Source organism: Rhamphochromis longiceps, linkage group LG17, assembly GCF_057381845.1.
Source record: "Rhamphochromis longiceps isolate RC_006_pf linkage group LG17, R_longiceps_female_GT1.1, whole genome shotgun sequence".
In the NCBI taxonomy this organism is placed as follows: Eukaryota; Metazoa; Chordata; class Actinopteri; order Cichliformes; family Cichlidae; genus Rhamphochromis; species Rhamphochromis longiceps.
The window spans coordinates 3,175,099-3,192,669 of record NC_140573.1 but is presented as its reverse complement, the minus strand read 5'-3'; the positions used below and the strand labels follow the sequence as shown (position 1 = coordinate 3,192,669).

The following is a 17,571-nucleotide window of genomic DNA, read 5'->3' as shown; positions in this document are numbered from 1 at the left end:
CACATTAATAACAAGCACAATAAAAAAGAAAACATCGCAGAGGTTGTGAAAGGGGAAAAAAGCATATTGCAATGAGGTCTTAGATTCTAAGAAAGAACAGAGCTAAACTTAGTTATTGTTAAGGTGGCAGTTAAATAGAGAAATATATATGTAGAAAAAATAATATAGAATAAGAATATATAAGAATAAACAAATGAATATCTACATGCAGGCTCATAGAGCAGTGATGAACTCAGGGCCTGGAGATTTGCAAATATTTCAGCAAGGACCCTCACAGCTGTTTGTATGTTTTGCTGGTATCGCTAATCAGAACAGATCTTTTCCAGGCTTAGACAGGACATCAGATCTCTCAGCCAGTGCGAGTGGGTCGGGACAGAAGGATGTTGAATTTATCAACTTAAATATTGAATCTCACATATCCTCAGACAGAGACATGCTTAAGTCCTGCTCACAAGCAGTTTAATGCCTGACAATCGAAGGGCCTTTAATGCCCACCAGCATGTGACAGATAGCAGATATTAACCCTTTCTGAGTTGGACACAAAGTTAGGAACATATCTGCCGTCTTCAAAGTACCTCAGGAAAGTTCGACATCTAAGACTGAAGAAAGTGTCTAATCTGAAGACGCCTGAATAAATGTGAATTTTCAGAGAGTTTCATAAAAGATGCTAAGTTATTATCAGTGAACAAATCATTAAAGCACCTAGTGCTCCGTCCACGCCAATCTTGAAATACAGGATTGCTTGTAGATGGTTAGAAAGGGTCATTTGATGCGATTGGACTCAAACAAGACAAATCAGTCAGACAGAAGTGTTTTGTCATCTGAGCCCATATCCTCACAGTGTGCCAGACCAGCGGATTATCAGATGGCTGTGGAGTGGAGATCCAACTACTGCCAAGACAGATGCATCTTTAACATAATTTAACTCCGCCGGCACCCAGGACGCTGAATTGTCCCAATTTTGGAAATGAAACCAAAATATGCTGATCATATGTTAGCTACCCACAAACTGGCAACATAACAATGATTAAAAATGAAAATGTGCCATCATCTTACAGTGACCAAAAGCTAGGGACCACAGCAAGTCTTCCAGGTCCTGATGCAACAAAACAGCCCCATCACACGACCACCACCATCTTTTACTGCTGCTATGTCCCTTTTCTGAAACGCTGCATTATGCAGTGTGACACACGCCTTCCAAAAAGTTCAACTTTTGTCTCGTGAGTCCACAAAGTTACCTTTGCTACTGGTCCTGGCTACTTGCAGCAGATGGCCCCGCCCCTCCCTGAGCCTGGTTCTGCTGGAGGTTTCTTCCTGTTAAAAGGGAGTTTTTCCTTCCCACTGTTGCCAAAGTGCTTGCTCATAGGGGGTCATATAATTGTTGTCTGCATGTATTATTGTAGGGTCTACCTTACAATATAAAGCCCCTTGAGGTGACTGTTGTTGTGATTTGGTGCCATATAAATAAAATTGAATTGAATTGAAAGTATTTTCCCACTTTCCACACAGGGCTGTGCAGGGTTGGATTTCTTCCCCTTTAATAATAATAATAAACCTTCATTTAGAAATTTAGAAACATTTAAGTGTTACTAACATAGAAAAAATAGGAAATCAGGAAGGCGGCAAACATTTTTCCCACTACTGTATAATGTTACAGTAGTGTAACAATTGTTCATAAGGCAACATAAGATATTACTAAAATAAGGTAAACTGAAGCTGATGACTGGACATTTAACTTATCAATGACTCTCCAGGTCCTATAACATGTTAAAATGTCCATTGAAACCATGTTGGAAGCATGTTTAGAGAATAGGTTAATGGAACTATCTAACAATGTGTGGTATAGGTGACACAGCCTGTTTGTATTCTGTATGCAGAACCAATTCAAAGTGTAATAGCACCAGAAATCCAACAGCATGTGTAGAATGTACTTACCCTGTGAGTACAGCAGAATCTGCATCTCCAGCAAGGTGCAGGTGAACACCTGGACCAGGTTTTCCACGCCTAGCAGAGAAAAGGCCTCTGCCAGGGGGAAGTCGGCCAGGGGAAGCTCTCCTGGTCCCGGCCTTTGGCAGACAATGGATTCGTATATGCCGTGGAATTTGAGTGAACGCCCCAGAGCAGGCAGCGGCACCTCGTACAGGATGTTGTAAACGTAGCTCTCCAGTGGCAAGGGGGGTGCGGTTGCAGCTATGACAGCAGAGTGCATCTGTGCAAGGAAGCGCCGGCAGGCGTGCATGAAGGGCATAGGCGTGATCAGACACAAGGCTTTGGACACATAGAGCGTGTCCCGTGACGAGTCATAGCTCCCCGCTGCACGAGATAAAGATGATGAGGATGATGAGGTGGGGGAGTAACCATCATCTAAACTGCTGGCTAGTGAGTCCATGCTGGAGGAAGAAGAGGAGGAGGAAGAAGCGGCATTTGTTTGCTCGGCATTGTGCATCTGGTAGAGAGTCTGCATGGCAGAGCAGATCTGTGGGCTGGTCACCTCCTCATAAAAGGTGTGAACGAAACCATATGTTCGAGATCCATCCTCCTTGGTGATGATGAAGGAGTGGAACTGAGGCTCGCGCTGGTCTGCCTGTGTCCTGAATGACAAACCTTTGGGCATACAGAGCTGCAGAGAGAAAGGGCAAACAGAAGTCATCGCGTCAGTTCTGATTCACTCACGCTGGAATCTTTTTATGTGTCCATAATCTTTCACTTTTCCAGATCTCATAGGATTTTCAAACACCGGTAAAAATGCTGCTTACATTTAATTCTACAGGTGAAAATCTTACAAGAAAAAGGCAGCGATTCTCTGCATGACCATTCTCAAATTTGAATTTCTGCGGTTTTATGCTTTTGTTTTCCATTTTATTGTTATAATGAGTTCAATAAGGAAGATCTATGGCCTCACATTTGTCTGCTCCAAGGTGCTGCCGGCTAAATCTGAGCTTCATCACTTCCATTCATGCCACGTACTCTCACTGCGTCTTTGTGCAACCCACCACCTCTCCATCTCATCACTCAAGCTCCATTCAAGCCACCTTCATCTCCACCAACGGTGTCTAGGCTCCAGGGGGTCCTCACCTAATCCTTTTTACAGCTGGGGTTCTGTTTTGCCGAGACAGACCATCGGAGTATTCTGTGATTCTTTCTAATGATCTGTCCTTATTGAACTGATTTGTTTGTTGCTGTGACAAAACAAAATACCTGAATATGTTAACTACGGCACTGAGGAAGTCTTTCATGGCGTCTTATACCACACATCCACTATTTTCAAGAAATGAGGAGAAGATTAATTATTAAATAAATTTGCTAACTCTCTATAGCAATCACGTGTCATATGATTACTTGATCACTTGTTGCTTTCACAGCCAAACTCTATCAGTTACTGCCATCATCAGGTTTACTTGGCTGCTGAGACGAAGGACACACTGTGGAGACAAGTCTCAAGTCACCATGTCCATGCATGTGTACATGCACACAAACTGTTATCCACAATAATTGTTTTGACGATTTGTTGACATTTTGAATTCTCTTCCTTATTGTGCTCTGTGCTGACGGGCATCTAAACAAATATTTAGGCCTGATTGGATTATCCATGGCTCTTAATGAGCAGTTCAGTCAGCAATGAAAGATAATGATATAAATGATGACATCTGGCAAGTCTTGTCTCAAATAAGCATTAACCAGGCTTCAGTACAAGCCTGCAGAATGAACCAGGAAGCAGTAACAATCATCTAACTACGTGAGTGAGGAGCAACACAGGAGATACCGGTGCAGGGTGGCTGTTCATGTAGGAGCCAATATACTTATGAGCTCCACGATGTAGCAGTTAAAGGACAAAACAACCAAATTTAAATGTCTTCCTGTTTATAATACTGATGTGAAAAAGAAATGAGGACAGCAGCAGTTCAACCTATGTGCATGGTTTATTGTTTATGGTACAGGAAAACTGCTGCTCACAGACTGCAACACATCAGAGATCTAGTATGTAAAATGTGGTTTAACTTAAAGAGCAAGAATGGGAATATATACACTAGTATATTAGTATATATGTATACTAGTATATATATTAGTGTAATGTAAAGTTTTGAAAAGTGTGCGATTTCTGTGCCTGCAGAACATGGGCTAATACTCATTTGGTTGTATTTATTCTCTTTACTGACAGGACCATATCCATAAGAAGTGGGCAAACCTCCCTGCCATTTACAAATATATGATTTTCCCTCCCAGCAGAAACCTAAAGAGGAGGAGATTAGATTCCACAGACGGTGAGACGGTAATAAGATGAAGAGATGATGGAGGTATGTAGGTAGAAGAGGAGATTTAAGGCTATAATGATAATGATTTAAAGAGCTGTAATGATCAGAAAACATGGGAAAAGAAAGAATGATATTTCTGTCATTAAATGCCCTTGACATGGCATCATCAGGTTTCAGCTGCTGCACTGCTGCATAATGGACTGTTTCCATGTCAATGTAAGGAGAGATGCGCGGCTGAATTATTTAAAAGATGTGGTGCTGGGTGAGGTGGAAAACAAGGTGTGTACTCTTTATCCACACGGAGAGTACACGCCTTTGTTTCCATCACGAACACTGTGCTGGTCATGTCTCCTTCATTCCTGTCCTGCTGTCACATGTGGTCCATCTCTGCTGTCTAGGACTACAGTTGGAGATGGTAGGATTTCTTCTGCTCGCAGCAGGTGGAGAACTAGCTGACGGCCCAGTACGTTGGGCTCACCTATGCTTCAGAGCAGAGCAGGGACTGCCATCATCAAGTTTACTTTTGCATATAAAATGAGAGATTCACTCGAAAGGCAGCTGATTACACTACTTAGTAATTTATTTATATGAAAGCACTTTAAAAATATTTTATTTGCAGAGTAGAAACTCCCTTTAAGGCACATATTTGCATGTGTGCGCATCACCTTTGCCACAGGTAGAATGTAAAGCTATATATTCAGTACATAGCCTGTCCCTTTTAACTGTTGTGTTGCTATAGATCTTCCTAGATGTCTAAACTTAAAAATCTATTATTTCTTCATCTACATGTGATTCGTATCTGTTCATATATGTCTGGTATCTCTATCCCAAATACTGTTTGGCAGTGTGGAACTCTTCTCTTGACAAGATTTTAAAAGACCTAAATCAAAACCATAACTCTGCCACTGTCAGTACAGCTTTAAATGTAAAACTTTTTGGAGGGGATTTGTATTAATTGCTTTGTTACCCACAATTCCTTGAGGCCCAACTGTGTTTTAAATCAAAGCCTCAAAAGCTTCTTCCTCTGCCTCTGGCCAAAACCACTAATCTGCCCCATTTCCTCTAGAAATGATCCCATTGGGCTCTTCCCGCCGTAATTTTGATAGAATCCATAGCCTCCTTTATCCTCTGCCTATCATTTCTCCAGAAATCACAGTCCACATACCATGTTAACAGCATCCTGGTCGAATGGGTTCCACTCCACATTTTCTGGATAACGTGCAAGAACTTTGGACTTGAATGTCCTCTTCAGGGGACTCTGCTCAAAGTTTTCACCTGGACAAATGAGAAAGGGAAAATAAAAAGGTAATAATGCATCAACAAACAAAAAATCAAACAACTTGGGCCTGAAGCTGCAGAGTCATGCTCCAGATCAGCTGAGCTCAATGCCAGCCCACCTCAGTTTTAGCTAAACGGATACCCGTTTGGCGTGCTGTTCACAAATAGCAGGATACTGTTTGCTGGTGACTCTGTAGGATGCTTTCCCATGCTTTTTCTGACTTAAGCAATGCCATATCTGTTATATTAATGCCTACTTTGTTCTGTGAGGGCTATTGCTGCTAAACTCGATGCTTGTCTGGTGTGCTTGTCATGTATGCAGGTGAAAACGCAGAGATGGGTTCTTTCCCCTCTTTAGAATTTGCAAGAAGGTTTTGGGAGGTTCCAGAAAATAGGCATATGATTTTACAAACACATTACTCCAAATAAAATATCAACCCTAGTTTGAAAAGTGGTCCTGACACAGTTCCAATTATGTTGGACATGAGATACAGAAGTAGAACATAAAGCTTAGCAGAATCAGTAGCACTGGCTCAGTAAACCAAATGGACAGAATATCTCTGTGAGCGACTGAACTGCAAAGCAGATAACACCAAGTTCACACTTGTGCACCTGGAAGCTCTGCAGTGAGCTTTCCTGAAGATGCAATCAAAGATGTTTTCAAAGAGATTATTAAATACTATATAATAGAAAAAACAACACCACTCAAGTGGTTCATAAAGGAAAACAATATATGAAAAACCTCAAATAGAAATAACTGTTCTCAATTCTGGCTAGCTGAGCCCAGTTCCAGTTAACTCAGTTCATTCACAAAGAAAAAAAATCTCTATATTTTGGTTATCCTCTGTCAATTCAAGTCTACATCATAGAATGTAAAATACCCCACTTTGGGTTTTTAATCCACGAAGAGAACCCAAAAGAAGGAAATCAAAATCCTAAAAGGTTGATTCAGTTTATCTGGATGTAGCGTTTTCACTGGGAGAAACGTTTAGTCAGTCATCCAAGGGAATTCTTCAAACATCTCCCAGGGCCTCGTCACTAGGATTTGTAGCAGTTTTCCCGCCACCTTACGGGTTTCTGGCTTCTATTTCTGGCTGACATGAGACTTTTGTACATACTTTTTCGAATCCAAACCTATTCCTGGCCAGTATACCAATGTTTGCACCCTTTATTAGGCTTTGTATCTGCCAAAGTGGCCAAATGTAGGGTCATCAACTAACAACTGTAGAAGGGTTTCCCAGAGACAATCTGGTATGCAAACCTGAAGCTGTAAGACTCTGTAGACCTTGTCTTCCAGGATGGTGAACTTGGTAGCCTCAGTCACAGTGAGATTCCCATCATCTATTTTAGCATGGTAAATCTTTTGTATTTTTGCATCATTCTGGTTGGCTCTCCATATGTCCTCATCTGATAATGAAATGTGCTTGCGAGGTTCCCCTTTAACAGATAATATGCTGGCAACCTGGGTTTCATTGCTGGCAGGGTCACTAGGGGCTCTGGATAAAGCATTTAGCAGTGTTATATTTTACTGTACTCACCTGTAAAGGTGAACTTCTGCAGATACAGGATCCAGCAAGTGACTGTGCAGATCCCTTTTAGGTTTTGAACACCCAAACCAAGGAGGAGTGATCAGGTATCTCCATTTCTTGAATGCCCACACTACAGTTAGCACTCATTTTCTGTAGTGGAATAAATGCAGGCCATAGGCCAGAATTTCTCTGCATAATCTACTTTGTTTGCACAAACACAACTCCAAGTCCAACATCACTGGGATCTGTATACACCACAAAGGTTAGGTCAGGGTTGGGATGGCCTGAGATATCAGACATCAAAGGAATGCTGACATTCTGGAGTCCAATGGACTTTGGGTCCTTTTCACTTCAGTGGCTCAGCAATCTGAGAGATACCAAACCTGTGATACCAGCCTGCCATTTCTAATAGCTGGCTTTTTTCATCTTAACAGTGAGTTTTGTCTGCCTTAATTTGTCTAATATAGCCCAAAGATGAAAAAATGCTGTTCTCTGGTTGGAGAATAGATCAAAAAATCATCCAAGTACAAAAAGCAGGTCCAACCTCTGAGATCACCCAATGTTATCTCCATCAGCCTCTGGAAACTAGCTGGCTCGTTCCTCATTTTGAAGGCATAACTTTGAACTGGGAAAGGCTAAAGGGACAGGTGAACACTGTTTTGTCAATGCCTGGACACCTCCTGGGTAACAAAGGAGTTTATTAGTGAGCACTTCTGTGCATCCCAGTCTTCACATGCATACATCCCTGTTTTTATTAAGTTAACAAAAGAAGTGTCTCTTTTACCACTGCTTCCAGTTGGGAGACCTCAACTGCTCTTGGCAGGAGCTCTGCGTCAATGTTACTCTACTCTAATAGAAGCCCTTAGCCCTTACTCCCTATCCCCAATCATCAGGTATGTCCACACTTCCTCCAAAATCAAACCTTTTCTTCTAAGCCAAACCAATACTGGTGATTTTTACTCATCCCAGTAGGATATGCCTGGCACACCTCACTCAGGAGGTCCCCAGGGGTCATCACTGTCAAATGCCCAACAAGACTCTAAGATACCAGTTGAGGCAGCAACTTGTCCTTTATCCAGAGTGGGCACTTAACTCTTTTCTGGTTGAACCATAGTCTCAAACTTGGAGGTGCCAATTCTTACTGATGCTGCTTCATACTCACTTGGCTTTGTCTAGAAATTCTGTCCATAACAATTTTGATAAGAAGGTGGAGTCTACTACCCACCAGGAATGAGTCTGACTCGCAGTGTGAACCAAGTTCAATAGCTGTGCAAGGACTGAAAGGTTCGTAGCAACAGGCCGGACACTCCATACTCCTGAAGCATCTCAGACAGAATGCTCAGAGGGACATGCTCGAATGTCTTCTCCAAGTCCATAACATACATGTAGACCGGTCACCTTGTTTCCACACACATTTCAATATCCTCAAGAGGATAAAGAGCTGGTCCAGCATTCTGTGACCAGGACGAAAACTGTGTTTTTCTGCCTGAATCCTAATTCGACTAACAGATAGACTCTTCTTTCCTTTAGCCTGATGTAGACCATCCCATTGAGGCTGCACCTGAGAGCACTGTCTCCAGTCTCACTGCTTAAAGATGGGACCCAACATCCCAGTCTGTCAGTCCAGAGGCACTGCCCCACGTTTCCAGGTGACACTGCAGAGGCATGTCAACCAAAACAGCCCTACAACATCCAGGGCCTTAAAGACCATGGCTACCTCACCCCAGGGACCCTACCACCAACAAGCTGTCTAGTGACCACCCAGACTCTGCTTTTTCTATAGAAGACATTTCAATTGGATTAAGGAGGCTCGACTATATCCTCATTTGAGGTCAGTAGCACCTCACGCCATGTACCATGTAAATAGAGTGCCGTTTTCCTCTCCCAAGTCACCCGACTGTTTGCCAAAATTGCTTTGAGACAGATCAAAGTCTTTTTCTTTTCCCATAACAAAGTCTTCCTACACCCAAGTTTTTTTCCAGTGACTGCCTGAGCTGTGTTCCACTTGGACTGCAGGAGCCTGCCAGCTGCCTCCAAAATCTTACAAGCTAACCAAGCCCGATAGGACTCTTTCTTCTGCTTGATGGTGCCCTTCACCAGATGTGAAGGGCACCATCAAGCCTGAAGCCAACGCATTTAAGAGTGCTCTCATGGGTACTGCAATACTGCAATATACTCGCTATTGTGCATCAGGGATAACATTTACAACAATCACTAAAGCAACATCTAATATACAAAGGAGAGAAACTTGGAAAAAACTGGCCCATTCTGCTCTCTCATACCTATAGACCAGGGGTAGGGAACTCCAGGCCTCGAGGGCCGGTGTCCTGCAGGTTTTAGATCTCACCCTGGGTCAGCACACCTGAATCAAGTGATTAGTTCATTACCAGGCCTCTGGAGAACTTCAGGACATATTGAGGAGGTAATTTAGCCATTTAAATCAGCTGTGTTGGATCAAGGACTCATTTAAAACCTGCAGGACACCGGCCCTCGACACCTGTGCTATAGACATTTGACTGTCTACCCCAGGAGATAACTGCTTTACTATAAGGCTGTCAACTCTAAGGCAGAAAAGAAGAGAAGTCAGGCATAAGCACAATAACTAAAAAAAAAACCCAAAACAATAACTCGCTTTAGTCATGAAGACAAGAGGGACTGATTTGGATAACAAGTTCAAATAAGCTGACCTACATTCAGCATTGTCAGTTGTAGAATGCAGACAGGAAATGAGAGACAGCGACTGGCTAAGAGGATGAAATGGATTGAAGACTGTAATCCACATGGAGGTGGTGAGGTGATCCACGGGGCTCTACAAAGTAGGGCTGCTCGATTATGGCAAAAATGATAATCACGATTATTTTCACTGAAATTGAGATCACGATTATTTGACGATATTTATTTAACCCTTTAAGACCTACTATAGAACCAAGTCCACCAGAGCTTATATATATATATATTATATTTTTACATGCTGTAGTGCCATTTGTGGGAGCATTTCAAGTTGCTATACATCAATACAACTGTTATAGCCCATATTTTAATAATATGTATGCATTAAGTCCATAGTAAATTACATAAATTGCAAAAAAGTGCAATAAACTACAAAAAAAATTGAAAATCGCTTTTGTTTTGTTTACATATATTTCTACTTGGAGAAATTTAAGAGGTTTATCCCTCAAAACTTTAAATACAATAAAGTTGCAAAAAATAGTTTACAACAACAGGAAATTTATTTTGAGTGTCTTCATAGTTTTATTTTGGAGATACAGCAATTTTTATATACTGCAGGAAAAACAAAAAACAATCCTATGATGCAAATTTGCAAAGAAAACAGCAGGTGCATCATTTCACTGTGGGAAGTGTTACGACCAGCTGATAGGAATGGCAAAGCGTGTTTCTGGAATATTATGTTTTTGTTCCTGCAAGCGCTTTTTATGCAATTTTTGCAAAGCTATATGTGGAAGGAAACCGTGACCGAGGACAAGCTGATGGCATCAGATGTAAGTACAACTCCTCCGGTTTCATATGCAAAACAAATTATTGCGCTAGCTTACACGGTTCAGGTTCTACAGGGATTTAAAAATAGTTACACAAAACTGAGCGTGCTGCTCTGACCGGCTTTAAAGGGTTAACAATGACTTTAAAAAAAATAATATAAAATGGTGTGCAACACCACTGAAGTTTTTTTTTTTTAAACTCTCTTTTCAACCAACGGCAGTCACTCTCCAAATAACTTCTGCTTAGCTTTCCGAGCTTCCCTCGGGTCCTCTTAATCAGCGGTCTCCAACCTTTTTTGCGCCACGGACGGTTTATGCCCGACAATATTTTCACGGACCGGCCTTTAAGGTGTCGCGGATAAATGAGGGAGGGGCTAATAATCGGCTCAGTCATTTTTAATGATCGTTGAAAGCCCAGATCGTAATCGTGATTAAAATTCGATTAATTGAGCAGCCCTACTACAAAGCACAGGAATGTTGGCCTAACACAAACAGATAGGGACTGACATGATTTCTCTATCCCCAAAAGGGCCAAAAGTTTAATTTGAAGCTAAATATGTGGTACGATGCGCCCTGTGCTATGTGGAGAATTTCATGCTGGCCTTTAAACTCCCTAAAGCTGGTAAATAATATTAACCTAAAACTAAAACTGTGAAAAGATTTAATGGACATAATCATGAATATGGTTTACATAATAAACACATTTTCTTAGTTCTATTCAGATGTGTTTAATTGCAAAGAGAAACTCATCATAATTCAGGAAACACAGTGAAGTATGAACAGATGTGCAGAAAGACCAATTCAAACATGCAAACAGGTTTCATAGCTAACGCTGTTAGCATAATATTGCTGATAAGTAACAACTGGTATAATAAGTGGAACTTGCTATACTGAGTTTTCATTCCATGAGTAAAGGTAGTAAACTGGTGAAAGGGACTGTTTGGATCACAGCATTATATGAAGAACATATACAATAATACAAAACAAGTGTCATCTCATCTCACACGTAATTTTTTGGGAGCTGCAAAAAAATCAGACTGCAAACAAAGAACATTACTTTGCAAAATATGCTACAAATCTGTTTGAACTAAAGGTAGAAACAAGCTGCTTGGATGGAAATTACTGGTGCAACTGCATGAAAAAGCAGGGCTTTAAACAAGTGGTTAAAAACTTAACCCAAGATACAACATACCAGCAAGATTCTTTTTCAAATTTCTAATTAGTTTAAATTTACTTATTTATTCTCTAATTTATTTGTTCTCTAATTTCCTATGTGACAATATCGTGCAGGCTCCCAAAGTTACACAGTAAGGGTACTTTAGTTCTTGTTTTTGTTAAACTAAAGTGTTAAGCAGTAATGTCATAGTTTTATTTAAACATTTCGATGGAAAACAGAACCTAGGCTATTTTGACTTATCCCATGTCACGGCGTATACTCTGCCGCTGGCACTGTTTGGTAATCAGTTCATACTTCATATTAGATAATCTGTCATCAGTGAGCTCTTTGGAAAATAGCTGATTGATGACATCAATAAATGCTGCTGCCTGCAATCACTGAAATTAACAATTTTTAAAAACATATAATTTTGAGGCTATATCACCCACACCTAGTTTATCTAAATATATTTATATAAAATATTTATTTTAATATACAACAGTCCAGTTTATTTTCCTCATAAGGAAGTTGCTGAAAATTAATACTACATGCAGGGGTGCACATAAGTGGTCCGCTGGCATTTGTTTGAAGCCAGCTCACCTCCTGCAACCACTTTTCCAAGAACACGTGCTTCTTTTGCAGTTCGGACTCCTCCTAACGTTTCTTTGGAGGTGGAGGAACACCAAAGTAAAGGAGCTTCTTCGACATCTTTAAGAGCTCTAAACAAATGTCTGTCCTCCTCCAGAAAATCGTATGTATGCAAACGCGCGTTGCAACTTCTTATCTGGTGCGCGTCTTTTATTTTGACAGCGCATGCGCACCTACGGACCACTGACTATATGTAAAGGTTGACATCACACACACTTAGAGAGCAGTTGAGTGAGAACAAAGCTGGCTTGCAGGAAAATAATGTGAAGTGTAAGCTCAGAATCGAGGAGTACAGGCAGTGTGTTTTACCTGCAGATGCAGTATCTGGATCCCTGCCTTGGCGGTCTGCTTCTAGCCACCGGTGCAAAGCTAGAGGTGAACCACATGCAGCAAGACATGGAGCAAAAAACACAGAAAAAGAGCGCAATGTCATAATAAATGGACACAGAAAAGCAAATTAAATGCATGAAAATGAGGTAAGCATGAACATGACACAATAGATGATAGCATGCCATTAAGGATGCAACACACATGCTTCAAATGGAAGCGGTAACATTGTAAAACGACACTTTTTTCCTAATAAGGACTCGAACATTACAAAACAGAAACAAGAGATTCAACTAAAATGCTTAGATTCATGTTAGTGACCTCTTTTTGAAGCTGTCGGTGAAACTCGAGGTTCAGGGCAAGTGAGTAACACATTCTTTGGAGTCAAACCAAGCAGCATATCCAAAACACAACTACAGAAGCAGCAAGTGTACCATATTTATATTGCAGTCAAATAACTTTACCATTTTCACATAGAAGAGACCACAGAGATGACAGTTCATATCTGTAATGTAAATTTGACAGCGTATAAAAGTGACTGTCTGTTTAAGTGTTTTTCCCAAGAATTCTAAAGAGTGAAGTAGCGCCGATAGACGTGGTTAGTTGTTGTTGATTCACAAAAAGTGTCGCAGTAATTTATTTCAGTTATGGGTATATTTGGTGCTACAGATAGAGGACATAGAACATTAAGGAAAAGCTACAAAAACATAATCACTTTGATTACACTGCTTGCGCGCTGAAGGATATTATTGCATTGGAAGTCACAAAAGCCACCCAAAGCGGCTCTGTGGTTCAGTGACCTGACACAATTTATACAGCTGGAGAAAATAAAGTATACTCTCAAGGGCTCGAAGGAGAGATTCTTTGCCGTTTGGGATACTTTGCTAAAACATTTAGAGAAAATTAAAACCATTCCCATCTGATACTCACTTGGCAGCTACCGTATACCCTTATTGTTGTGAAGGTGATTAATTTTGTGCAAACTATTGCCTTTTAAGTGCACATCTTTATATATGGTGAATGTTGATGTACCTCATTTAAATTTATTTTCTTTCTTTATTTCTTTATTTATTTTTCTGTCTCTCTGGATTGTGTATGTTCTTTGGGTGGGGTACATATATAAAAAGGAGCATTGTGACTTTGTTACACGTATATCTTTGAATTACATTCTTGACGCTCAATAAAAAAAAAAAAAAAAAAAATATATATATATATATATATACACCCAGCACGCCCCTGCGGGCGGTTTATCCTTCAAGCTCGGGTCCTCTACCAGAGGCCTGGGAGCTTGAGGGTCCTGCGCAGTATCTTAGCTGGACAGAGATCTCCGATGTTATTCCCGGGATCTGCTGGAGCCACTCGCCTAGCTTGGGAGTCACCGCACCTAGTGCTCCGATTACCACGGGGACCACCGTTACCTTCACCCTCCACATCCTCTCGAGCTCTTCTCTGAGCCCTTGGTATTTCTCCAGCTTCTCGTGTTCCTTCTTCCTGATATTTCTGTCATTCGGAACCGCTACATCGATCACTACGGCCGTCTTCTTCTGTTTGTCTACCACCACTATGTCCGGTTGGTTAGCCACCACCATTTTGTCCGTCTGTATCTGGAAGTCCCACAGGATCTTAGTTCGGTCATTCTCCACCACCCTTGGGGGCATCTCCCATTTTGACCTCGGGACTTCTAGGTTATACTCGGCACAGATGTTCCTGTACACTATGCCGGCTACTTGGTTATGGCGTTCCATGTATGCCTTGCCTGCTAGCATCTTGCACCCTGCTGTTATGTGCTGGATTGTTTCTGGGGCATCTTTACACAGCCTGCACCTGGGGTCTTGCCTGGTGTGATAGACCCCAGCCTCTATGGATCTTGTACTCAGAGCTTGTTCTTGTGCTGCCATGATTAGTGCCTCTGTGCTGTCTTTCAGTCCAGCTTTGTCCAGCCACTGGTAGGATTTCTGGATATCAGCCACCTCCTCTATCTGCCGGTGGTACATACCGTGCAGGGGCCTGTCCTTCCATGATGGTTCCTCGTCTCCCTCCTCTTTCTTGGGTTTCTGCTGCCTGAGGTATTCACTGAGCACTCGGTCAGTTGGGGCCATCTTCCCAATGTATTCTTGGATGTTCCTTGTCTCATCCTGGACTGTGGTGCTGACACTCACCAGTCCCCGGCCCCCTTCCTTCCGCTTAGCGTACAGCCTCAGGGTGCTGGACTTGGGGTGAAACCCTCCATGCATGGTCAGGAGCTTTCTTGTCTTTATGTCAGTGGCTTCTATCTCCTCCTTTGGCCAGCCTATTACCCCAGCAGGGTACCTGATCACGGGCAGGGCGTATGTGTTGATGGCCCGGATCTTGTTCTTACCATTCAGCTGACTCCTCAGGACTTGCCTGACCCTCTGCAGGTACTTGGTGGTTGCAGCCTTTCTAGCGGCCTCTTCATGGTTCCCATTTGCCTGCGGGATCCCCAGGTACTTGTAACTGTCCTCTATGTCTGCAATGTTGCCTTCTGGTAGTTCAATCCCCTCAGTTCTGACTACCTTCCCTCTCTTTGTTACCATCCGATGGTCGGATGGTCGGTCGGATATATATATATATATATATATATATATATATATATATATATATATATATATATATATATATATATATATATATATATATATATACACATTAGGGGTGCAACGATATTCGTATCGATATTGACCCGTTCGATACAGTGCTTTCGGTTCGGTACGCATATGTATCGAACAATACAACATTTGTAATTTATTTTATCAACTTTCCTTCTGACGATGCTGTCTGTGTTGAGCGCTCAGTGAATCTGCGTTCGACTACTCCGCCTAGGCTGCACTGTCGAGCGCAGATCCACTGAGCGCTCAACACAGACAGCATCGTCAGAAGGAAGAGCGCAGGGCAAGCTAGCAAGACAGAAGTTAAGCTCTCCTTGCAACATGGACCTCCCCCACTCTCATTCAGATCTGGCGTTTGGAATTATTTTGGTTTTCATGTGACGTATGACCCTGAAGGTAAGCGAGTCATGGACTAAAGTAAAACAGTATGTTGGATGTGCCATGCAATGCTCAATTACATAGGTGGGAACTAGTGTGTTAGCGCAGTTAGCTCGTTAACGTGTTGGCCGTCTAGCCCCATGCACAGGGCGATCGGCGGTAGCTCGTTAACGGAGATTTGCCGTGTTGTGGCATTAAGGTCATTTCAACGAGATTAACCTGAAAGCACTAGTGGGAACACAACGAATATGACTGCACATTTACATCATCCTAGTGCAAAGACAAAAACAACAAGCATGCTACTAACTTTAGCCGAGTCATTTAGACAGCTGTTGGCACATGATTCTCCTTATGCTGCTGAGAATATAGCCCAGAAGAAGCGGATAGTATAGCTTTTATTTTGGAAAGAGGTATTTCTCTGTAATAAACTCTCTTTTCCAAAGATGAGTGATTCCTCAATCAGATACAGGGCTCGCAAAATCGCTAGCCCGACGTCCTGGGGCTAGCGATTTTTTTTCAGACGGGCTACCCTGCTCGTCGGGCTATTGTAGGAAGGAAAAATCTATGTCAATGCTTTTGCATTCTTTCGGAAATGTAGCTGGGTAATTATGTCATTGGCATCGGTGAGTCACTGTCAATATGTGACATATTGAAATCGCGTTTGAATTTGCGCTTGTTTCTTTGCTTTCACTTTGCAATCACGCGAACTGTGTATAGAGAGCGACAGCACTGATTGGTGAGTGATGATAATTTGTGCACCAATTCCTCTGACATCGTCTTATTAATCGTTAGCTTACTATGCAAACATGACAAGTGAAATCTCCCGCAGCAAGCTTAAACATGTGAGAGGTTGATCGCGCAGAGAATCGCTGAGCTTATGTGAGTGAGTGTGTAAAAGCAGCAGGATATATATTGTAGCGGATCAGGGCTGTTCGGGGTTCTGTTTGTACAGTTATGTTTTGTTTATGTTGCCATAGTGACGGGTGACGCCCTCTCGCTGCGACGGTGTGTCCTTCCGGGGTCAGAGGGCGCCCTGTGTGTTGTTGTTGTTGTTGTTGCTGTGCTGTTGCCGCGCTGAGCAGTTAGCTAGCGGCAGTGTTCTTCTGCAGATGTCAATAAACGGCTGTGCTCCCTGGCTAGCTCACGGGAAGCAAGACCAAACGATACCTCCGTCTCCTCCTTGTCTGAGCTCGCCACAATATTTTAGTTCTGCTGAGCCAAATAAGACAGGTCAGGGTGAAGAAGTGACAGCCAAAGAAAAACTTACCACAAAACGGAAAAGTTATGACAAATCAGACTATAAGGCAAAAAGAAAGTGCAGCTTTATGGTTTCATGGACAAAAGAATTTCTGTGGCTGCAATATGACAAGCGAAATAACCAGGGCTGCACATAAGTGGTCCGCAGGTGCGCATTCGCTGTCAAAATAAAAAACGGGCACTAGATAAGAAGTTGCAACGCGTGTTTGCATACATAAGATTTTCAGGAGGAGGACAGACATTTGTTTAGAACTCTTAAAGATGTCGAAGAAGCTCCTTTAAGCAATTACTGTGATGTTCCTCCACCTCCAAAGAAATGTCAGAAGGAGTCCGAACCACAAAAGAAGCACGTATTCTCGGAAAAGTAGTTGCAGGAGGTGAGCTGGCTTCAAACAAATGATGAACGCACAGAGATGTGGTGCGGAATGTGCCGTGAAAATTTAATAAATGACAAATTAAAAAGGCATGAACATTTTTTTTGTATCGAAAAAATATCGAACCGTGACACCAAAGTATCGAACCGAACCGTGAATTGTGGTCATAAATATTTTGTACTTGTAAATCAGTTTTGTATGTGTAAAAAAGATTTGTGTGTGCGTAAAAGATTTGTGTGTGGACTTA

At 41.9% G+C, this 17,571-nt stretch overlaps 1 protein-coding gene across 8 annotated transcripts in view; it reads right to left on the bottom strand.

Moving 5' to 3' along the window:
- Nucleotides 1-17,571, bottom strand: part of LOC146649081 (DENN domain-containing protein 5B-like) — a 79,799-nt gene that overhangs the window by 34,568 nt on the left and 27,660 nt on the right. For 6 of the 8 annotated variants that reach the window (XM_085387434.1, XM_085387435.1, XM_085387436.1 and 3 more), the window contains exons 2-4: nucleotides 12,671-12,730; nucleotides 5,419-5,528; nucleotides 1,936-2,620 (exon numbers count right to left, since the gene is read on the bottom strand). In XM_085387434.1, the coding sequence (XP_085243560.1) occupies nucleotides 1,936-2,620; nucleotides 5,419-5,421 (688 nt within the window). In that variant the 5' untranslated portion in view covers nucleotides 5,422-5,528; nucleotides 12,671-12,730. The remainder of the gene's footprint in view (nucleotides 1-1,935; nucleotides 2,621-5,418; nucleotides 5,529-12,670; nucleotides 12,731-17,571) is intronic. The other 2 variants (XM_085387432.1, XM_085387433.1) reach the window with 1 other exon arrangement.